Consider the following 24,745-nt stretch of genomic DNA (forward strand, 5'->3'; position numbering starts at 1 on the left):
CTAACCATTTCTGTAATGTTAGCTGCTGTTAACCGGTCATGTCATCTCAGCCAAATGCAGGCAGACAGCCTTGTTCTCCAAGCTACACAGAGCTTTTTTCAGGGTGCAGCCCTGCTCAGATGCCTGTCTTCCATGTGACCTTGATTAATGATGGCTTGCTTAGCAAGGGTTCTTTCTTAGTGTCCTACCTCAAAGTGCAAGCTCTGTTCACTCCTGTTAACAGCCCTTTGTCTGGAGGTGTCATCTTCTGGCTCTGTTTTTCCATAGGGTTAGTCTGAGTGATGGCAGTGACAGTGACAGCAGTTCAGCTTCCTCACCACTACATCAAGAACCAGCACCACCTTTACTGAAAACCACCAACAACCAGGTAAAGTCAGGGTTAGTAAATGCAGTCCTGGGGAGCTGATAATGACATTCTGATTACTTTGGTCCAGTTACTTAGTCTGTAAACTGACATAAAAGCTTTTTTTTTCAGGAGAAGTAGTATTTGGTTTAGCAAATACTATAGAACAAAGTAATGTTTTCATCAATATTTTAATAAATGTGTCCTTTCTGTATGAATTAGCTTTGTAAGGGAAACAATGCAAACTGGATTTACAGCATCAGTTGTACAATTGATAGAGATTTGGGGTTGTGTTAGCAGTAGACATGGTTCACATCAATAGGCTCATACTCAGGAGTTCATTCATCTCTTCCCCTCTCCCTCACCAGTGTTAATCTAGAAGATACAGGATTTTTTACTTCACTAGAAAACACAGTAGTTCTTACTTCAGTATCAGAGTACTTGTTCCGTATCTGTAAGAGCTAACTTATTTTTGAGGTAGGAAAGTAGAGTAGTTTTGTGTTTTCAGAGAAAAGAAATTAAATAACCTGAAGCTACAAAATACATCAGGGACAAATCTGAATTAGAGTTTGGGAGTTACCTCACCCCCAGTAACCAATAAAGTAAGGCTCTCTAAATACAAAAATTAAACAGAAAAGCTGATATTCTTTTTTTAAAAAACAGAATTTATACATCTTTTGTCACTTATTTTAGGGAGCCATAATTCACTCCCAGTGTCAGTTGGATCATACACAAAGTAATCATGAAATTTACTGACTGGCAATAAATGACTGCTTAGAGTATTGAAATAGTTAGAATAGTGTCTACATGTATTAACAGAAGTTTGTGGTTTAGATGGTGAATTTTATGGATAAGTTTTTCCTATATCTCTTAGGTTAACTTCTTCAATTATCTGACAGAAATTATTTATTTGTCATTGTTTTTCTAATAAGGTTTCCAATACAAACTTAGTGATAGTGCAAAACCAAAATATTATTATTCATGTTGGTTTAGTTCAAATACACTGTGGAGTTAAAAAAACTAGCAAGTAGTTTGTACACAGGGAGAGGAATGAGAGTCCGTGTCCAGAAAGCATTCTTATTATCCACCAGAAACTCTGTAGGCTTTTCTAAGTTGATCTGTACAAAAGTTACAAGTTTTTAAGAAAGAGTCTTTGGGGAAAAAAGCAAACTATAAAGATGAAGGATCTTGCATTTACTGGAGACATAAGCACAAGAAAAATAAAACACCTGTCTATAGCTTGTTGTTTAATGAAGACTAACTTCTGCAGAGGCAATGTAATTGTTAAGTAATTTTAAGTCTCAATATCAGCAGCCCACTCAGTCACATCTTTCATGTTCCTTTCCCCTTTGGTGATCTAACAGAAGGTCTACCTGTGCATTTAGAAACTCCAAGCAATAGCAGTGTGCCAGCTAAAATTGAATGTCACATACCTTCTTCTATTTTTGTAATTGAGATTAATTTTATAATTGAGCTGAAAATTAGAAATTTAGGGAAGCATTATGAGAATGCAAATTGTATGGACTGTAGCCACATTTGAAATCTCTGCTTGGTAGCATAGTGCTGCTTGCCAGGATGATGCTTTTGACTGATGACATCAGGCTTGTGTTGACTGAGTCCATTCATAGAACTAAAGAGCTAAGACAGAGTTAATATTTCTATAAGCTTCCTCAGATGTGATTAGTGCTAAACAAGAGTGTTTAAGATGTTAGATTTCAACTACACATCAAGAGCACTGTAAGGAAGCAACTTTTTCAAATATACTGTCTCTTTGCTAAGGTTCTATTTGAAACCAAGAATTTTCTTCCTTTAAAAACAAGAAAAGCATCTAAAAGGTACTGGATTCATGCCTAGAGATCTGGGGGGGGGGTTTCAAAACAAGGCTTTTTCTTCCACTGGCCTACACAGCAGTAACTCCAGGGGCTGTTCAATTGAAGAACTGGGATTTTTCTTCGGAAAAGTATGTTTTGCTTTCTGGCCACGCATCACTCTTGGCTTAGCAAATCCTTACGTAAGGTTAACTCAGATCTGCAGTCACTTTCTCTATATAGGGAAATAGCTGCCTCGCTGCTGAATTCTTACGGTGCTGGTCAACCTGGGAGGCATATACTCAATTTTATACTAAGGAAAGTAGAAATTGAAGGGAAGTTACAGAAAGCTGTTAGTGAGACTTCTTGCTAGTCTGGAACACTTGCTTTTAAGGACCTTATTTCCTTGTTTTATTTGCTGAGTTTTGTCCTGTGTTGTGACTGTCCAGCATGGTTTCAGAGATAATCATGCTAGTGATGTTAGTCTCACTTACAATGAAATGTGAAACAAAATCTCCCATCGTCTGTGATCATTTATTTTCCTTTGATGTTTTTCAGAAGAACTGATCATATTTCAGGTTAGGCACAACATGGTGATTTTTTATTTGTTTTTGACTCTACTTTTAACTTTAGAAAATGTGTGTTGTGTGTGGAAAAATTGAAAGAATAATCAACAGTTCTGTTTCCCCAAAATATTCCTCACCTTAGTCCTAAAATTTTCATATTAAGCATGGTGTTCTGCTGCTTATTGACAGGCTCTTCTTGACTGTGGTTCAGTATTGGATGAAGCATTCTTGGTTTGTATATATGATAGTAAATGGCTTTGTATGGCATTGAAAGAAGGGTACCACATAAGTACAAGAGAAATTACCATCCAACACTTTTTTTTTCAGTTACAACTCACGTGGTCATTTCAAAGACTATGGTTCAAAATTGCTATTATAGAAGAAAAGAGACAGCATTGGGGGAAAAAAAAAAAAGAACAGGAAAAATATACTGATGATGTGACATTTCAAAGGCACTGGAGAGTACCTCAGCACCATTTTGTATCTGCAAAATCAGACATCTTATCCTACCAGCATACAAAAGATACAAAAAAATTGTTGAGGAGGCTTTAAATGACATGAAATTAATTCCTTTAAGGATTAATAATATCAACATCACCTCATTCCAGCAGCTCATTTTCTGCTGTAACCTGCTTTTTTTCTGAAAAATATAAGTAGGTTGTATGGATTAAAGAATAAAAAGCTCAGTTTTGAGTTTTGATTACATTTTCCCCAGATGTTACATTCTTTGTGTTATTAATTGATAGCAGAATTTTTCATATGTAATTGTATCCAGTGATGCATTTAATTTTTACAGGATTTTCTTTCTTTTCCAGATTTTAGAAGTGAAAAGTCCAATAAAGCAAAACAAATCTGATAAACAAATAAAAAATGGGGATTGTGATAAGGTAAATGGCAATGAGGTAACAGTTAACTAGTCCAGAATGTGATATTAATGTATTTACTAAACACTAACCTTTGTTACAGAATGAAAATCTTAGTAATTAGGACATCTTTGCTTAGGGTTCCTTTAGGTGCAGATTTTTTTCTTCTGTGCAATTTTGAAAGTCTTTTCCTTCTTTTCAATACATGTGGTGATTTGGCAAATGTCACAAGTTGGGAATCTGCGATCTATTATTTATTTTATCTACTTTCTACCATGAGTTTGCATTGTGCTTCACAGATGAAGTGATAATTTTTGAAGAGGACAATTCACAGCTGTATTCCTAGCCAATAAATCAATCAATTAAAAATATATATATGTTTTCCAGAATCCTTTCTGAAGGCAGTGCATTAGGAAGTGGCAGTGTGATTTAGCATGTTAACTAGAATGGTATGAACCAACATTTAAGACTGAGAAAGACAGTTTTGTTTAAAATCATGTCAGCTGGCCATAGGTAAGAGCTCTAAGTCATTGTCTGAGTGAACATAGCACAATTTCCCAGTGTGGACAAGTTCCTCTGAAGGTTCATATTTTACAGGTATTAGCATCAACTTTGTGATAATGTGAGGCAGGAGACCAAAGTTTCAGTATCTGTTGCTAGATTTTCAGTGGCCTGGTCCATATGCTTTTTGGTTTCTTAAGCTGGGTGCTGTATCTCTCTCTGCTTGAAAGAAAAAAAGGTTTCTGATGGCTCAGGCTGAAGGAGAAAGTTGATAATTGGGTGGAGAGGTGGGACATGTTTGACATCCCAGGAAGAAGGACAGTGGAATTTACCATTGGATTAATCTTTCTTGATCTTTCTCCCCTCCTACCTCCTTGCTGACACAGAAAATTAATTATGTAGCTTTAGAGAAAGAGAGGGGTTTGATTGTGAGCCTTTGGATTTGGGTCTTATATGGAAAAATGGGAGATGTTTTTTAAAGATGCTGTTTTGGCATCCCCAGTCTGTTTGATGCTTTTTGCCACAGTTGAGATACAGACATTATCTTCTACAGCAAAGGACCACCTAATAAGATTTTCATTGGCATTAAGTATCTAAGAAAACCCACAAAAACTTACATTTGGGTTGTATTAAGCTAGAAAAAGCTAGACTACTAAATCAGAAAATTTAGCTCAAAGAAGATTTGAAATAAAATTTTCATTTGTATTGTTTTTTAAGACATCTGAAGTTTTTAAAATACATAGCTATGACTTAATTAACAAGTTGTTTATGGGGGGGGATTTGTTTCTAGGCATATCTCGATGAACTAGTAGAGCTCCACAGAAGATTAATGACATTGAGAGAGAGACATGTACTGCAGCAGGTGAGGAGCACCCTCATGCAATATCACAGTGTGCTCGTTGAAATTGTGAAGTCACATCTATTTTTTTGCCTTCATCTAAAACTCTATAATAATCAGGTTTAATAACCTTCAGGCCTCTATAATCCGTATACAGCCCATCACCGCTTTCAGTATAGTTTAGGGAATTTTTACACATACTTTAAATTGTGTTGTCACACTAAATGACAGATTTTTAAAAAAATGCCTATCTGAGCTAAATTTTTCACCAGTTCTTTGTTACATTTCTCAACATACTGTATCAGTAATTATGAAAACAGGATGGGAGAATGGATACAGCTGTGCACCATAACTTGATAAAAATCGTGTTGCTTTCTCCTGAAAATGACCGGTGCTTTCTCAGAAACAGTTAAAAATGTTTTCTATGGCAAACAGAAAACATGGAACTCAAAGCAAAACTCACTTTAGGGAGAACCACAATGTATTTATTGAGTCTTCTGAAGTCATGGAATGAGTAAAATATGAAAATGTGCAAACCAAGAAGGCTCCAAATTTATTGAAAGGTTACACAATTGTAAGAACAAAGAAGAGTATTCTTTGTTTTGGGCAGCATTGTCAGGTACTATTGAATTACAAACTGTGAAGATTAAACAATAAGTGCTGTTAACAAAGCAGATTTAACTGTAGCACAAATGGTTTTATTAGGTTTAGTGCAATTATGTGCCAGGGAAATTTTTACCACTTCTAAATGACTGCAATCACACATCAAATTTCTCAACATTGCATAAGCGTGTTAAAAATATTTTGTAAGCCCCAGCATTAACCTGTTCATTAGTTCAGGCTCAGTATTTTGAGTGAAGATGAGAAAACAACTGAGACATCAGTGAAAAGGAAGACCTTGGTTAAGGATATTCTTAGTTAAAGAGGAATTCTGACAGCTTTGTCAGATTTCATAAGTTACAATACATAACGATGCATATTGGTTATCTTTCATATTTAATGTACTGTTGTTTCTCAGGTTCCCTTTTGTCTACAAAGGGAACCAAAGCACACTTTTAGAATGCTGGCAGAGGCAAATTTGGGGGAAACTGCTGTGCAGGAGACTAAAAAGTAGGAATTGCAACACCCTGTCCACTTTACATTATTTGTTAATTCTTAGAGAGTTCACATAAAAAGTGAATCTGAAAAAGCCACTGTGTTGTAAATTCACACCCTATCTTTGCTTCCTGAGCGCTTATTTCCCCAGTTATCCAAGGCATAGCTTTTGAATGGTTTTCACTTCTGGTCGACCTCTGTAGCCAGTATTACGCAGCTACCAGCTATCAGTACGGAACTGCACCACTGTCCTAGCCTGCACAGTCCAGCCATAAATCCAGCTTTACTGGGGCTGTATTGACAGCCTGCAGAGCATAGGGCTTAGGTGGTTTCATGTGAAATCTTGAAAAAGAAAACCATCTTCAAAATCTGTTATGCAAAGCAAAGATAAAAACATGCGAGAAACGTTTTTTCCCCATGAGGGTGGTCTAACAGTGGAACAGACTGCTGGAGAGACTGTGCTGTCTCCATCCTTGAAGCTTTTAAAATCCTGACTGGATAAGCCCAGAGCAGCCTGATCTGATCCCATGGCTGAGCCTGATGGGGGCAGGGCTGGCACTAGCAAAACCCCTTCCAACTGGAATTCTTCTGTCATCCTAAGAAATATTTTCCAAGCAAACAGCATGGTTCAAATTGAATCCATAATCCTCTTGCTCATCTAGTAGCATTTAAGTGTGTTTGGTGGGGAAGAAATATTCACCTTTGTTAGAAAAATGATGGGTTCATCCACTAAAGCTTCTTCAGTCTGATGTTAAGAGTACTGTTATAATCTGCTTCATGGGAAATAACTAATATAAGGAAAAACTGTGTGAAAAGAGACATAATTGAGCTGGAAATTTGGAGTATCCTATTCTGAGTAAATGAAAGAAGGACAGTATATTCTTGTGCGTTTTAAATTAAAGAGAGACCTTTTCTTTTCTCCTGAGTGTATTTATCAGACAAGAGAAAGCATTCATTCGTTGACCTTTGCCTCACAACTCTCATGAAGAGTATGAGTTTAGTACTGTAGTCCGTGACTGCTTGTAGCCTAGTGTTTAAAATAGTTAGGTTGATGTAGAATCAATGTGGCCTTGTTTTCTGGGGGACTGTTCTTGCAGATTGTTTCCCTTTGTTTGGAGTGTGTGTGCTGTTGATACAGCCCCAGTGAAACCTGGATTTATGGCCGGACTGTGCAGGCTAGGACAGTGGTGCAGTTCTGTACTGAGAGCTGGCAACTGTGTAATACTGGCTACAGAGGTGTAGCAGAATTCAGTGGAAGAACCAAGTTACTTGCCAATTGTTTGTTAGCCAGTCTGCACTAGCCAATGGTCTATGCTGTTATAAAACAAATAATGCAGTTTAGTTTTAAAGTCTTTAATCCCTTAATATTCTGCAATTCATTAATTCATATGATTTGATAAGTTTACAGAAATATGTTCACAATATTGAATGGATGACTTGCAGAGCATCAGTGCCTCTGCATTACGAATAAACTGTCATCCCATCTTTAATGTCCTTACTGCTTTACAGCTATGTAATTAATGTAAAATATTTCCAGTGAGCACAAAAATAAAGAAGTACAAAGCTGAGAAAGTTTTTAGGAATGAATGTGAAACTTCTAGACCAAGAAATACAAGTATATAAGCACTACAGAAGGTACAAAGGTCAGGAGAGCAAGGGGTAAAACTGTGGAAAGGGATGGTGGTTACTACATGAGAAGAGGGATTGAGCACAAAAATATGCAACAGAAAACTGTGAATAGCTGCAAGAGTTTTAAAGCTGGTGGCGGCGTTGAAGTGGAATGGTGGTGGAGTTGTCTGTTTCTGAGTGGTGATTGTCATCTCTTTAGTTTATGTCAGGGCAGGTAATAATCTCTTGCACGTGTCAAAGTCTGCTACCCACAGACTTCTAGGGAATTTTTAAAGAAGGAACTTGCAAGAGAAGAAAGACAGCATTGATCATTCAAAAGCGCTGGCTTTTGAAACTTATGCTGAGGAATGTGAGAAGGAGGGGACAGTTTTTTGCAATCTCAGTTGTTACCAAGTCCATAGGCATGACAGCAAACAGGAATGCAGCCAAGTTGGAAATGAGAAAAATGTATCTGTTTGAGAATGTGCCTCTTTCCCCAAGAGAGGTATTTGTCTTTGAGACACTTTGTTAAAGGAAGCTGAAATAAATCCACAAAAAAGAGAGAGGGGGTAGGAGAGGTGTAATACTGAACTGCAAGTGCCTGGATATGTAGCTAAGTAATCCTGATGTAAAATGATACTTGCAGATATATAAGAATTGCCCAGGAGGGAGAAGGCAGGTGAAAAAGAACATTTGACCCAGAAATTAGTCCTGTGAGAATTACCTGAGCAATTTTTATGTGAATACTGGGCCATGGCTAGACAGAAATTGGTCTGAAATTACATTTTAAAAGAAATATCTCTCCCATCTCTTTCACTATGAAGAAAGGGTTTGGGATTTATGGTGATGAGGGGTTTGGTTTTGGTTTTGTTTTTTTTTAAAAACTCTGTGATTTCCAGTGAAATAGTAGAGGTAATTGAGTCTGCAATCAGATGTTAATGCTGCATGTCCCATATATTCAAATTTGGCTGGCTAAAGCTGGGTTCTTAACTCTGCATTTTCAGTGCAGATGATGTTAGCATGACCCCATGAAAGGCAACAAGATTTCTGGTAAGACTTTCCCTCTTATGTTGAGGCATCAAGTCATATCTTCATCTGGTGAAAAATCTCCTTAAAGCCAGCGCACTAGACAGCACAGGCATAAGGAAGAAATTGAGAGTATGCAGCACTGCTGAAGATTACATTGCTTGTGTCCACAAGGTGCTTAACTTCAGATGGCAACTATCTTCTGAGAATTTTCTGCAAGGGGCAGCTTGCAGGTCTGGAAACTATCACATGCCCTAAAACCCTCCATAAATTGAAAAATGACTATGTCATTAGTTGCACTTTGGCTTCCTTAAACACACACATTCATTTTCTTGTTTAAAGGCAGATAAATAGTTGTACTATGGTGGATAATGATGGAACTGAGCTGGAGAGACATGTAAACAGAGATGTACATTACAGCAGAAAAATAAAGCTTGCTACAGCAAGAACAAATGGGATATTTTTGTTCTTTGCAGCCTGAGCTCTTGGAATAAAGCAGTTTAATGCTGTGTTTTTAATATCATAACTGCCAGACTTCCTGGCAACTAATCTCAACCTTTTATTCTTTTTCAAGTATTTCTGAATAGCATAAGGATGCGCATGCTAATACTGTAAGTCATGAATTCCTCATTGACTGGCACACAGGCAGGTGTTTTTCATTGAGCTGTCTGGGTTTATCTTGATACACTTTTGTACATCCATTAAAATATTTGGGGTTCATTTCAGTCTGATTTACCAGGTGCCCTGACATAGTGGCTATATTTCTTGAGGGCTGGATGAGGGATATGTTTAAAATGTTTGTATTTCCCTTGGCCTAGAGCTTAAAAGCCCAAAGCAGAACCTGGTCAATAGAAGTGCTTATCAATTTTTTTAAAATATACAGTGCTGTTTAAAAATACATGTGTTAACACTTTTATGTAATCTTTGTTTCTAAAATCAGTTTTATTGCTGTGGGGGTTATGAGGGGTCATATTCTTCCACCATAACACAAGGAAGCATTAGACAGAATTGTTCAGCGTAGCTACATTTTCATGGCCTCAGTTTCTGTAAACTTCTTGTGCAGCCATTTATTTATCGCACAGTAGATATTCAGAGAACCAAACCTAAGATTAGATTCCTAGCTTTACAGAAGAAGGCTGGATTGAGTCCTTAGCTTCTCTCTTAGATGAGGCCCAAGAGAGTGCCAAAAATGAGAATGACAAATAACACATATCAAAGTTTCCTTCTGGTAACAATCAGTTTTGTCCCATTTGATTTTTTTCTCTTGTGTTAATTGCAGAACAGTAGGAGGTGGAAAAGTGTTACAAGAATCTGTGAATCAACAAGTGGACAAATGAAATTGACAACTTTATATTAAAAATTCCCATATGGAAAAAAATTAGAGCCAAGAGGCACAGGTTTAAATGAAGTGTTAAAAAGAGCAGGATTGTTCCTAAGTACTTTCAGAATTTTGGACAGCTGCAAACCAAATTAAACAGATTTTACTTTTATTTTTTTCCAACCTGGAAAATGGGAGATGATTGGAAATGGGAATTTTTACTGTAACAGGCATTTCCCTCCTATTATTTTATCTGGTTTTCATTCTGTTTAATCCACCCTAGGCTGTGTCATTCCATGCCTGACAATACACTTGAAGTTATTTCATTTATCATCTACATAGTCTTTTCTTCTGTGGTCTGACAAGAAAAAAAACATCTGCTTATATAATGAAATGGGGAGCAGAAAATTACAAAAGATTTAGCTTAAATTAATTTTTCTTTTTCAAGTTGGTATATTCCTACCAGATTTGTCATTTTAAGGTATGCTCTGTAAGCCATGTGTGCGTACATCTGTATCTCCTCGAGCTGTGGGAAAGGAATTACAGTCAGAGTAATAAAGCTCAAACAAGCAAGGAATAGCTAGCATCAGTGTTTTGAGTGGAGGTATATGTGGAAGCCCTAGAACTAAATGGGTTTCAAACTGAAGGGTGCAAACAGGATGTTGAACCTAGCCTGAGTGCTGCAGAAGGGATGGTTGGACAGACTGAGCAGAAGAGGAGTGTTCTGTCAGGCCATGACACTACCCAGAGGCCTGCTTCAGGATAGGGTGCCTTTCTGTGTGCTCACTTGGGATGTCTGTCTCTTGCAATGAAACAGTGCATAAGAGCTTCATAGCCATAGTGTGTTGGCATTGTGTTAGCCCTACCTGACAAATAATGCTTTGGCTCTCCAAGATGTTGAATGGGTTTTTTAGGTAGGTACACATCCTATCACTTAACATATCTGGAGTTACTTGTTACAGCAATTCAGTGCTGAGTATGACCGCTCTTTAAAAATGTAGACTTCAGTTGAGAGACTAAAAATGTCACAACTCCAGAAAGGCACAATTTAGATATGTACTGTTGATTTCACAGAATCATAGAATGGTTGAGGTTGGAAGGGACCTCTGGAGGTCATCTGGTCCAACCCCCCCTGCTGCTCAAGCAGGGACATGTAGAGCCAGTTGCCCAGGACTGTCAGATGGCTTTTGAATATGTCCAAGGATGGAGACCCCACAACCTCCCCGGGCAACCTGTGCCAGTGCTCTGTCATCCTCATAGGAAGAAAGTGTTTCCTGCTGTTCGGAGAGAACGTCCTGTATTTCAGTTGGTGCCCATTGCCTCTGGTCCTGTCACTGGGCACCACTGAAAAGAGACTGGCTCTGTCTTCTTTATACCCTCCCTTCAGGTATTTGTATACATTGATAAGATCTGCCCTGAGCATTCTCTTTTCCAGGCTGAAGAGTCCCAGCTCTCTCAGCCTTTCCTTGTAGGAGAGATGTTTTAGTCCTTATTCTTCTCAGGAACTCCTAACAGCTCTTCTGTTTGCTGTTTGAAAGCTGTGATTATATATTAAATAGTCACCAGAAGTGAACTTATGCCATTGGTAGGAGTCTTTCATGGTTGATTTAGTTTAAAAAAATTTGATTTAAGTCTGCTACTCAAGAAATAACTGCTGGTATGTGAACTAACAGTTGATGTGAGAGCTCTTGAATACACTTTTTTTTGTTTGATATGGACTAGATTCTATAAGGATTTATTTCTTTCCCTTGCTTGCAGGAAGGCTTATGCCAATTATTTTCTAAAGTAACCTGCTTAGCAGCTATGCACACAGTAAATATTCCAGACAGAGATATACCTGGGGTTTTTTTATTTGTTTGGGCTTGCAGGGGGAGGGAGGGACTTTTTTTTTTTTCTTTTTTCTTTTTTTTAAAGACTGACTTAGAAAGTATGCAGATTTTTCTTTTTAACATTTGAAAAATATGTCCTACATGGTTATGTTTGCTGGAACAGCAGATGGGTAGGCTGGCATTATGGTTGGTGATGATCTAAAACAAAGACAAACGAGGCACTGTAGTCTGGACCATAGTTGTGCCAGAAAGGAAGTGAGTGATAAGGATAATGGTTTAACCTGCAAGTGTTGGGGCAGTTGGGCTTGTTTTATGCCATTCATACGATACTTAGTGGCATGTTAATATATGCAGTGGGCATGTAAAACTGCTGAAATTTTCAGCTGTGTCTTTTTTTTCCTTTCAGATAGTAAATCTTATAGAAGAAACTGGACACTTTCATATCACAAATACAACCTTTGACTTTGATCTTTGCTCACTGGACAAAACCACAGTCCGTAAACTACAGAGTTATCTGGAAACATCTGGAACCTCCTGAGGATTCAGCATCTGGCTGCATCAAAAACTGTTCTTTAAATGAAACATTCAGAACGATGCAACCAAAATGGGGAGAAAAAAACAAAACAACCCTCTTCAGCTTTATTTTTCCTTAAAGCCAGTCATCATCTCTTGATAACGGAGAGGAAAAGTGACAAGACTCAGAGGACTGCTCTTCTCAAGAAGAAAATGCTCTGGAAGAGTTTGCCTGGATAGCCTTGAAAAACAAACACACAAAAACAAACAAAAATACTTGGTCTTAATGAATGTGTATGGTATCATGTATCTCTCTCTGTGGTGTTCCAGTCCACAAGATGAATGCATGTTCAACACACTGCCTTATTACCTAACTGATCTATTTATTATTGCGTACATGTATTCTGAAGTCAATGAGTCATTGAATGACACTACCAGACGTTGCAAGTAGTGGGGTCCCATGTGTGCTCTTTTGATGCAGTACTATCACAAGCCTAGTGACCTTATTCATGTGAAAATGCCACTTCTTGCTGTCTTTCTCTAGTCACTTAAAACACTAGTCTTGTTTCCACTTCTGCAGTTCCAGGAAACAAGATACAAAGTTGGGGACCAAAAGCAGTCCTATATTTTGTATCCTGTCTGCCACAGTGGGGTGGATCACAGAAGGTTGGACTGCAGGTCCTTGGTTCTATCCATTTATTGATCTTGACCATGGTAGAAACTGCACCAAATAGGATCATATGACTTGCTGTCTAGCCTTAGTGAGTAAACCAGTAGGACTTTTAACAAAAGATTTTATGTATACTGTCCTGAATCCAGCATCTTCTGCAGTCTACATTCTTGTGTCTGTTTTAATGTTATAAAGTTACATATATATAGGAGTGAAGGTGTTCTTCAGGATCATCATAAAAGAAGAAATACTGGTCCTGTCTTCTAAGGAACTGTTGTAGAAAATTCTTAATTTGGAGCTATTTATTACTACAAATTTCAGTAGTCCTCTGCTGCCAGTTTATGACTCACTGTTGCCATAAAACTATTTGCATAACATTTTTGTTTGTTCATATAGTATATGGTCTTCTTAGTTTGTTTGGGGATTTTTTTTCTGGTTTTGTTGCTTTTTTTTACAACTGCTAAATTAAAACCCTTTATTTGAAAAGAAAGAAATATGTTATTATACAGTTACATGTTGGAATAAATACATATATGATGTGTCGTGTATATGTGTATACACATATATACGCACCTGTGTGTGTGTGTGTATATATATATATACACACACACACATGCATATATGCTTTTTACACTTTCTAGATTTTGGTATCTGTTCAATAACCTGCTTGTGTTTCCAGAAGGATTTCTTGTCTATAAAAATGAGTATTCTTTCATACCATCTGTTATTCCTTAAAATCGGGATCCTTGTTTATGCATGATCAAATAAGAGGCTGTCTACTCAGTTTCACATCAAAGCTCCATGCTCTCCTATTGCTGATGGTTTCTTGATGAAATCATCACCCTTCTATTACAAATTCAAACCCCCCAGTGAAAAGAGAAAAGAATTAAGAAAATACTTCTGGATGCAAAGATTTATTCAGGTGTACCAGCCTTAAAAAATGTATCTTGTTTCTGGACAGGCCAGTATGTCATGTGTATGCTTATATGCCACATGTAGTCTGTATGTGTAGAGCTGAACAGTAGTATCTGTATGACTTACTGTTTCATGCACACAGTCTGTGCAGCACTGTAAAACTAAATTCTTATTGGGGGTATTTCTTATTCCAATCGTAAATCTTAATACTGTTTCTTTAAGTCCAAAGAAAATTTTACACTTCACTGTTTTTGAAAGGGCAGGATACAGATTGGGTTGGGGGGCTTTTTTCTTATTTAAAATGTTGTTTGACCACACTCTGCAGGAAGTTCTTCTCAGGCTTCCCAAGAATAAGTGTACTTTTTCAGTAATGTTATGACTCTTATCGACGATTGGCATGAAGCATACTTGAAGCGTTATGTTGTTCTTTTAAGTCCATGTCTTAATGTGCAATTGGGAGGAGTGGGAATGTAATTTTAAAGTTACTTTTGACATCAGGCAGGTAATGGTGGGGAGGGGGAAGGGATGCATGTGAAGGGGATAAACTTCAATTTTTATTGATTATTTTATATAAAAATGTTTGGAAATCTAAAAGCAACCTTAAAAATGTTTGGTCTACTAGTGTGTGTTCAACTTCCTATCTTTTAGTTACACCAGATACATATGGAATTTTGTCCATTTTGACTTTTCTAACTAAGTTTTGTGGTAAAAAACTTACTGAGTTTCAGGAGGGGAAGAATCCCATGATACTTCTAGTATGTATGACTGTTGCACTGTTTTGTTAGAAATGGTGAAATGAATAATTTTACCCTTAAAATACTAGATAAGCCTTATTACACACTGAGAACAGGGGTGGAAGAAAACAACAAATAGGAGAATAGGCATAAAAGGGAGATGACAGCAATTACAGTATCAAGTTAGTGCTGGATTTCATGCAAATTGTGGATCATCCTTAAACTCTTAAATTTTCTAATTCAGTGGGAGAGGGAAGAAAATAGGCTACAGTTGTGTGTGTGTGTGTGTTGGCTTTTTCACAAAATTCTGATAGAATAAGAGTTACGAAGTGTTGATCTAAATTAAAAAAAAAAGCTATTTTAATCTAGTTTTGTATGCAGAAGCACAAATCCTTGTTCACTTAAGTTCAGACATTCATATTTCTCTTAAAGAAAAAATAGTAAGATACCTTTCCAAGTCTTTAACGTATATGAACATTGATCTTTGGGATGGGTTAAAATGTTTTCACTATTAATGTTTTGGAATTTTACTTAACATCAAGCTGTGAATATTTGGTGCACCTTAATTGATTGAGATGACCAGACAGAGGTTAGTAGTAAGTTGCAATGCCTAAAACATCATTTTCAGTGTGAGTCACTGTTATTAGAACAGTAGTTGGTGTCTAATAGTAAGGACAGTTTTCATCTCGTCACTAACTTTTCACCTCAGGAAGTGGATGTCCAATTGGGTAGACAAGTTAATATCTTTTTAGAGGTTTGAATCCACTGAGAGGCTTTACAAAAATTTCAGTATCATCTAGATTTGAGTCCATGCTAAAGAGAAAGTGCAAGAAAGGAGGAGGGGGGCATACACTGAAGTGAGGAGGGTCTTCCAAGGTAAAACAAAACCTGTGCTCTGTCTTCAGTCCTTGGACTGTAAGAAATGGTTGATCGTTTCTCTCTCTCTTCGTTTCATTGGTTGGGTGGTTTTAGGTTAAGTCTACGCTTTCAATTTCAGAAGCAGAGTACACATGGTACAGTGCATTTGGAGAGCCCAGTATATTTCTGTTAGTTTCTTTTAGTCCGAAGGAAGGAAGGTACATGTTCTTGGGTTTTGCACTTCTTTCCCATTCTCACATTGAAGTAAACTATGTTTACAATCTGGTTTGTGTCCTTGGCCCTTACTTAGTAAGTATCATTGTTTTCTTAGAAGCTATTCTAGTGTTTTGGGGTCTCTTGAATGACCCGGTGATTTCAAGCCCCATTACTTAGTTTGCAAAATTAATGGGAAAGCTGTAGAATGGTCTGAAGAGGAAAACTGCCCTGTTAAGTTGTTGTATGCATTATCTTACTCCAGACACTGCTCTGATGGTAAGATTTTGATTTGCTTCATACTATCTTTGTTCATACACATTATATCCCATCTTACCACTTGCAGTTTAATGGCGAACAGTGTATCTTTTAGCAAACTTTTGTTTCCAGTCTATAGAGGGACTTGTTATTCTTCTGTTTGCTTATTAGTCTATTGATTTGCACAGTTTGCTGTAGTGCAATACACTGAAATTAAGACTTTTGGTGAAAATTTTGTCAGACTTTCAGCCACAGCAGGAGCTAGCAGGAACTGCAAAAATAAGCAGTGCAAAACATGTTCCAAAGTTTAACAAGTGCAAGGCATGTGTTTTTATGAGCCTCAGTAGTTTTCTTAATCATTAAGCAGTATACAGTAGGATGTAGTGTACACCAGCAAGCTATTCTGTGTACTGTACCAAGAAGCTTTACTGTTGGGCATAAAAGGCTTACGAACAGATGATGGGGACTAAAACTTATACAGCTGCAGTCCTTTTGTGTGTGCTTGGGAGTTAATCAGTGCGTTAACACAGCTAAACCAATGACATTTACAAGGCTGGCTCTGTGTCTGAGTGAGCAAATAAATTAACCTCAAAGCACAATCACGTAAGGGCCTTGCATTTACTTGAGCAGCAAGAAATGCTACTATGACTAGACAGGAAAGAGAAGTATTACCACAGTGAGAACAATACCCTTTAGATCCCTTAGCAGCTGGATGTGGTTCCTTACATTAACATAGAGAATACAATTTGCTGGTCAGCAGTTCTGTCTGCTGTAAGATAGGGTGACAGCTTGCAGAGTGGCAGCTTCTTTGGTTCATTGCTGTAATAATTGTGTTGTTGCTGACTTGGTGAGAGAGAGAAGTATTGCAGCATCGTACAAAAATCTAAGCTGTCTTATGGTTTGAGATGCTAATGTCTGTTTAACATTTATTTGAATATTACATCTTATTTATATTCTATGTTTTACCTCAGCCAGATTGATTCTACTGCAAAGTGATAATCTTGTATTTTTCATTCTTCATTTACTTTTAATTCTTGCAGTCTGGAAATTTGAGGAAAGTCAAATGTAGGTCTGTGAATACAGCAGAAGGTGTATTTTTATCATCATTTAGTATAATTCTGACTGGAAGTAACCCTTTCCTGAATGTTACATCAAAAGGTCATGCATTTTCCTATGTTCCTTCAGAGAACTGATGCTATAAAACTGGAATTTCCATTAGTAAACTTTACCCTTTTCATCACAGGAAGGAATAAATGATTACCTTTTATCATTGCTCACAGGGAGACAGAATTCAAGGTCTGGGTCCTGTTTAGGAAATAGTAGGCTTGTGAAGCTGTCAGTTACATCTTTTTAGTAAGACCTAGAAAGAAAGCCTGTCTCTTTAAGGGTGGAAAGGAAGCAGAGGAAAAATCCGCTAAAAATATTTTCACTCTGATGAAGGTTGTTTTTTTCCAACAGTTATATTCCTCTTTCAAATACTTAAGTATCTAATGGCCAGTAGAGAGACTACATACAAACCATTAAGGAATCAAAGGTATTGAAAAGATAAAACACATAAGTTGTATTAAAAGCTTGGCAGTGCAAGTAATAAGGTTGTAATGCTGATATTGCTTTCAGTGCAGGGCAGACATTCCTAGCACATGTGGTTTGTGTATCCACGTCTGAGTGGGTGGTCTAGAAAACAGTGCGAAGTGCCGCAGGAGGGCTTAATTTTTGAGCAGTGCAGGATAGGCTTAGCTAGCACCTCCCAGGCTATCCAAGATAAAGCAGTTTTCTTTCAGCTTTCATGAGCAGCTAAGTTTTCACTTTGCCTGTTCATCTAAATATTCTATTTTTTTTTTTTGCAACTATATTAGTCCCCACTCAGAAGTTTCGTGCTTGCTAGGGACCTGGTTAGGTTTGGGGTGGGGTTATTTTGATGTTGTTACTTGCCTTGGGCAGGGCATGAGAAGATAGAAGTGGAACATGGTAGTGACTTTTTTATTTTCTACTTCTGTCCAACAAATATAAGCTTCTGAAATGTTTTCCCTCAAAAATTCTCTTATATATGGGAAGAAGTTAATACTGCTTTCATTAGTGTGACTTTTTGTTAGGACAGTGTATAATAAGAGGATAAATTAAGATGACGCTTCTGTGAAAGTGTACATATCTAAGATTAGGCTTGATGGAGTGCTTGATGGTCTGTTGGACCTGCAAGCAAGGTGGCCTAGCGATGTTATTTTTATTAATATTATAGAAATGTGATTAAGGTACACAATTAGGTTTTTACTGTCTCTTGCCTAAGCTTCCTTGGACATCTGCACACCACCTATGTAAAAAGTGAATGAGTGAATGAGTGTCTGCTGGGATTTTCCTGTGCTGAACAGCCCTTTTTCTTTGCATTATCACAGTTATCAGGAGTGCCTGGCTAGAATAGGGACTTGCTACTGTCTTGCAACTATGGAACAGCGTTCTGCAGTGCCTTGCTTTAAGTTGAATTATGTTGAGGATTAGCCATGATGTTGGTTGCTCAGATAATTTTTCTTTATACTTTACTTTTTTGCAGTGGCAGATTTATTATTTTTGGAGAGAGAGTTGTTCTCTCTCCTTCTATGCAATGCCTTCCTTCCTTCCTGGTTCACATTCTTAAAATAGTTGACAATAAAACATCAGGACTCAAGCTCTTCCCTTGACAATGTGATGCATTAGACATCTGCTGAAACTTTGATGGCCCAAAAGAACAGTGGATCTACAGTTTCTTCTTCAAAAGCAGTTGAAGCAAGGAAAGCAACGTTGATTCTGTTTCACAAAATTGTTGAGTTTGGAAGGAACGTCAGGAGGTCATCTGGTCCAGCCCCATGGTTTCTCCATGCAAGTCCCATTGGGCTTTTGCCAGACCCTTTGGGAAGCTCTTGGTATTGGACCTTTCTCATGCACTGAGAGTTGAAGTAAACTAAATGTTGCTTTGAGCATCCAGGCACACTCTTATAAATCTCATGTCACTGTTCCTTTAAAAACAGGCTTATTTTCAATCCTGGATAAAGGAGTTTTTCTCCAAGGACCAAAGCTGGTACACATGTCCCTCTGTTAACAGTAAATGGAAATTATTTTAAAGGACCCTTTTCAACAATTTAGATATACTGCCTTTACAGTCCAAATGCAGTTGGTTGCCAGTGGATTTTATACTAAGGATAATTTTTCTTCTTATATAATTATTAAGGCACTATATCATAGAATCACAGATTGGTTTGGGTTGGAAGGGACCTCTAAAGATTGCCTAGTCCAAACGCCCTGCCATAGACAGAGACATCTTTCACTAGATCGGGTTCCTCAAAGCCCTGTCCATCCTGACCTTGAACACTTCCAGGTATGAGACATCCACCACTTTGCTAGGCAACTTGTTCCAGTGTATCACCACCCTCATCATAAAAAAAGTTTTCTTCCTTACATTCAATCTAAATCTACCCTCTTTCAGTCCTGTCACTACAGACCCTGATAAAATGTCTTTCTCCATCTTTCATATAAGCCCCTGTTATCTATTGGAAGGCCACAGTAAGGTCTCCGTTGGATCTTTCTCTTCTCCAGGATAAACAGCCCCAACTCTCTCAATCTTTCTTCATAGGAGAGGTGTTCTAACCCTCTGACCATTTTCACGGCCCTCCTCTGGACCTGCTCTGACAGGTCCTTGTCTGTCTTTTACTGGGGACTCCAGAGCTGGATGCAGTACTCCAGGTGGGGTTTCGTAAGAGCAGAGTAGAGGGGGAGAATCACCTCCCTTGACCTGCTGGCCATGCTGCTTTTTATGCAGCCCAGGATACGGTTGGCTTTCTGGGCTGCAAGCGCACATTGCTGGCTCATATCCAGCTTTTTGTCTACCAGTATCCCCGTGTCCTGCTCTACAGGGCTGGTCTCAATCAATTAACCCCCCAGTTTGTACTGATATTGGGGATTGCCCTGACCCAGGTGCAGGACCTTGCACTGGGCCTTGTTGAACCTTGTAAGGTTTACATGGGCCCACTCCTCAAGCCTGTCAAGGTCCCTCTGGATGGCATGCCTTCCCTCAAGTGAATCTACTGTACCACTCAGCTTGGTGTCATCTGCAAACTTGCTGAGGGTGCACTCAATCCCACTGTCTACGTTGTTGATGTAGATATTAAATAGTATTTTTCCCAGTACGGACCCTTGAGGTACACCATTCATTACTGGTTTCCACTTGGACATTGAGCCACTGACTATAACTCTTTCAGTGTGGCCCTCTAGCCAATTCTTTATCCATCTAACAGTCCACCCATCAAACCCATATCTTTCCAATTTAGCAGCAAGAATGTTGGGGGGGACTGTATCAAAGGCCTTACAGAAGTCTAGGTAAATGACAACTGTAGCTCTTCCCTTGTCCACTGATACAGTCCCTCCATTGTAGAAGGCTGTTAGTTTAGTCAGGCATGATTTGCCCTTGGTGAAGCCATGTTGGCTGTCTCTAATCACCTCCCAGTCTTCAATATGCATTGACATATTTTCCAGGAGGATCTCTTCCGTGATCTTACCAGGCACAGAGATGAGGCTGATTGGTCATTGGTTCCCATGGTCCACCTTTTTATCCTTTTTAAAAATAACTGTGATGTTTCCCCTTTTCCAGTCACTGGGGACTTCACCTGACTGCCATGACTTTTCAAATATGGTGGAAAGTGGCTGCGGCTTGGCAACTACATCAGTCAATTCCCTCAGGAACCTGGGATACATCTCTTTGCATCCCATGGACTTATGTATGTTCAGGTTCCTCAGCTGGTCTTGAAGCTGATCTTCACTTAAAATGGGAGGGACTTAATTCCCTCAGTCCCTGCCTTGAGGTTCAGAGGCTTCGGAGATGTGGGAAGAGAGATTACCATTGAAAAGTGAGGCAGAAAAATTGTTGAATTCCTCAGCCTTCTTAGATCCACTAGTTCTGTATTATCTATGAAGGGCAGAGAGGTACATTTTCTTTCACCTTCCTTTTCTGGTCAACATACCTGCCGAAGCCCTTATTATTCTTTACATCCCTTGCCAAATTCAGCTCCAACTGTACCTTAGCTTCCTTGATCCCATCCCTATACATCCAGGCAGCATCCCTATATTCTTCCGAGAGTGTATCTCCCTGGTTCCACTGCATGTGCATTTTCTTCTCACAGTTCAGTTTGACTAGGAGGTCCTTACTCAGCCATTCTGGTCTCCTGCCTTCCTTTCCTGATTTCTTATATGGGAGAACCAAAGTTTTTGCACTATAAGAAGAACATCCTTAAAGAGTTGCCAGTTCTGTTCAGCTCTTTTGTCACTGAGGGCAGTTTTCCAGGAGGTCCATCCACTAATTCCTTAAACAACTGGAAGTTTCCTCTCCTACAATTCAGGGTCCTGAGTCTAATCTTCATCTAGCCCATATACCTCAAGATGGTGAATTCCAACAGGGCATGATCACTGGACCCCAGGCTGTCACCAGTCCTGACATCTTTAATTAGTTCATCCATGTGGGTAAGCAACAGGTCTAGTAACTCTTCTCTGGTTGGGCTGTCTAGCACCTGGATTAAGAAATTATCCTCAATGGTCTCTAAGAGTCTTGTGGACTGCTTACAGCTTGCTGTGCCACTTTTTCAGCAGATGTCAGGGTGATTGAAGTCCCTCAACTTGATTAGAGCCTGCGAGCATGATGCTTCTTGAAGTAAGAGCGCTTTGTCAACAGGCTCCCCTTGGTCTGGGGACCTGTAGTAAATACCAACCATGAAGTTTCTCTTGTTGGCTTGGCCCCTAAATTTTACTTATAAGCTTTTCACCTGCTTATTGCTGTTTTTCAAAGACAGCTCTGTGCAGTCAATTCTTTTTTTTACATAAAGAGCAACCACCCTGCCCCTTCCTTCTTGCCTTGTCCCTTCTGAACAGTTTATAGCCATCAACTGCAGCACTCATTGTGGGATTCATCGCACCACGTTTCAGTGATAATGGTAAGATAGTAGCTTTCTAGTTGCACAGTGGCTTCCAACTCCTCCAGTTTGTTACCAGTGTTGCATGCATTGGTGTAGAGGCAGTTCAGTTGGGCAACACCATGTCACCTTTTTAGAGGAACATGCCCTAATTCCTTTGAGGCATTTCAGAGGTGTTTCCCTGTTGGTTCCTAATGTATCAGCAGTCCCTGGCTCTTCTCTGTTGCTCAAAACTCCATCCTCTTCCCCTACTATATCATCCGCTGAATGATTGATAAAGTCTTTGTGCTATTTCAATATTGGATCTCTCCTTGGAACTTGTGAAAATCTTGCTCATACTGTTTTGTCAGCCACCTTTACTGCATACCAGAATTCTCCTCAGCTTGGAGAACCAACTTGATAGAGAGTTATCCTGGCCTTAAACAAACTACAGTATTTTTCTGGTAGGGATTTCTTAGTCCATTTGCAATGTTACAGCAGCAGAAAAATACTTCTCTTTCTGGAGAAAATAACTAAAATATTTTATTCACTCCATGACCTAGTCTTCTGTTGGTTTCTTCTGTACTTTGGAAAAGACACTGTGTATGCCAACTTAATCTCACTTTGGCATGGGATAGATGACTCTAATTTGGGTCATCGAACTCACCATGAGTTTGATGAACTGTCGTGGTTTACCCCCAGCCAGCAACTAAGCACCACGCAGCTGCTCACTCACTCCCCCCATCCAGTGGGATGGGGGAGAAAATCAGGAAAAGAAGTAAAACTCCTGGGTTGAGATAAGAATGGTTTAATAGAACAGAAAAGAAGAAACTAATAATGATAATGATAACACAATAAAATGACAACAGCAGTAATGAAAGGATTGGAATGTCCAAATGATGCGCAGGGCAATTGCTCACCACCCGCCGACCGACCCCCAGCCAGTCCCCGAGCGGCGAATCCCTGCCCCCCCCTTCCCAGTTCCTAAACTAGATGGGACGTCCCATGGTATGGAATACACTGTTGGCCAGTTTGGGTCAGGTGCCCTGGCTGGGCATGAGAAGCTGAAAAATCCTTGACTATAGTCTAAACACTACTGAGCAACAACTGAAAACATCAGTGTTATCAACATTCTTCACATACTGAACTCAAAACATAGCACTGTACCAGCTACTAGGAAGACAGTTAACTCTATCCCAGCTGAAACCAGGACATGAACATTGATATCTGAGAATAATCTTTCTCTCTACTGCCAGGACCAAATGTCTTTGAAAGGGACATCTTTGCTGGTGGATGCAAAAAAAAGGCTAGCACAACAAAACAGAGACAGGAGTTCTGATGAACCTGAAGGGAAGTTTGGAGGAGCTTGTCTTGCTCTGCTTGGTCAGCAATCCTTTTCATCTTTCTTGGCTTCGGTTTCCACTAGGAAACTTCACCCTACAATCCGTGGAATTGTAGGTCAGTTTTATTGTAGTGCTTTGGGAAAAAAAATGGCTTGTTTAATTAACTTATGGCTGACATAATCTGCTCATACTAGCCATAAGGTTTCTAAAAGGAATTCACTGAAGTGTCTTACCAGCTACCAGATGCCTCTCTTACATTATTAGTGGCTAGACTGGTGATGTCCCTTAAGATAGCCTTTGCTCTTGATTGGTGAAAAATGCCCTTCTGGTAGTCATCACGTCTAAGACTGAAGAGACCAGTGTTAAGGTATTCTTCTGTATGTATGATTTTTTTCTGTGAGAATCAGTTGTCCTTAGATCTCACCCAAACATATCTGATGGCAGCCTCCCATTTTTACACTGGTGGTATTAGTGACTTTCTTTGCAGAACTCCATTCTACTGCAGATGTAGTGAAACTGTTGGATGTCACTGGCTGGTTGCCTTCTTTTTGAGCTTGGACAGAGTCCAGCCTGTTCAGGTGTATGCCTGCATTCCTTGTTGTGTTTCTGGCAGAAATAACATACTGCTCCAGAAATTATCTCAGATTGGCTACTTATTTCCTCTTAACAGTCATGTCATGGTGTAGTCACCTATCTTCAATAATCTACCTGTGCCGTTATTCAGAAACTTGCATCTTTTAAGATTTTATCGGCAAAGAGTATGGCTGCCTTGCACTTTTCACTGCTGTGCTACACAATGTCAGAAAGTAGCTGAGAGGCAAGCAAACTTGCTATTGTGAGTAATTTGCTCTCATGCATATGTATGCCTGTGCCCTATGAATGGATCACATATCTCAAGGTACTTCATTACTATGAAGCAAACAACTGGTTAGTTTCACACATATATCCTGTGTGACCTTCAACAAGGCATTATGCCACTTTGCTGCTTCAGTTCATTTGCTGTAGTAAGACTAGCACAATTTTCATCTTGCCCTCTCTTCTTCCAGTAATGAGAAGGCTTATACTTCTGTGATATAGATCAATGGTATCTAGCAGAATGGAGGTCACAGAGTCATGAATGGTTGAGGTTGGAAGGGACCTCTGGGGGTCATCTGGTCCAACCTCCATGCTCAAGCAGGGTCACCTAGAGCCAGTTGCCCAGGACCATGTCCAGATGGCTTCTGAGTATCTCCAAGGATGGAAACTCTACAACCTCCCTGAGCAACCTGTCCCAGTGCTCAGTCACCCTCGCAGGAAAAAAGTGTTTCCTGATGTTTGGAGGGAACCTCCTGTGTTTCCATTTCTGTTCACTGCCTCTTGTTACTAGGTACCACTGGAATGAGTTTGACTGTTGTTTTTACACCCTCTCTTCAGGTATTTGTACACATGAAATCACCCTTGAGTGTTCTCTTCTCTAGGCTGAACAGTCCCAGCTCAGCAGCATGCTTCACTGGGTTCATTTGCCTCTGTCATTATTGTATGGTGACTGATTTTAAAATAT

At 39.0% G+C, this 24,745-nt stretch overlaps 1 protein-coding gene across 1 annotated transcript in view; it reads left to right on the plus strand.

Moving 5' to 3' along the window:
* Positions 1–13,178, plus strand: part of MLLT3 (myeloid/lymphoid or mixed-lineage leukemia (trithorax homolog, Drosophila); translocated to, 3) — a 134,835-nt gene extending 121,657 nt beyond the window's left edge. The window contains exons 8-11 of the mRNA XM_010564457.1: positions 268–367; positions 3,533–3,604; positions 4,872–4,943; positions 12,202–13,178. Of these exons, the coding sequence (XP_010562759.1) occupies positions 268–367; positions 3,533–3,604; positions 4,872–4,943; positions 12,202–12,333 (376 nt within the window). The 3' untranslated portion in view covers positions 12,334–13,178. The remainder of the gene's footprint in view (positions 1–267; positions 368–3,532; positions 3,605–4,871; positions 4,944–12,201) is intronic.
* The last annotated feature ends 11,567 nt before the right edge of the window (positions 13,179–24,745 follow it).

This window comes from Haliaeetus leucocephalus, unplaced genomic scaffold (genome assembly GCF_000737465.1).
Source record: "Haliaeetus leucocephalus isolate CR32 unplaced genomic scaffold, Haliaeetus_leucocephalus-4.0 Scaffold180, whole genome shotgun sequence".
NCBI classification, from domain to species: Eukaryota; Metazoa; Chordata; class Aves; order Accipitriformes; family Accipitridae; genus Haliaeetus; species Haliaeetus leucocephalus.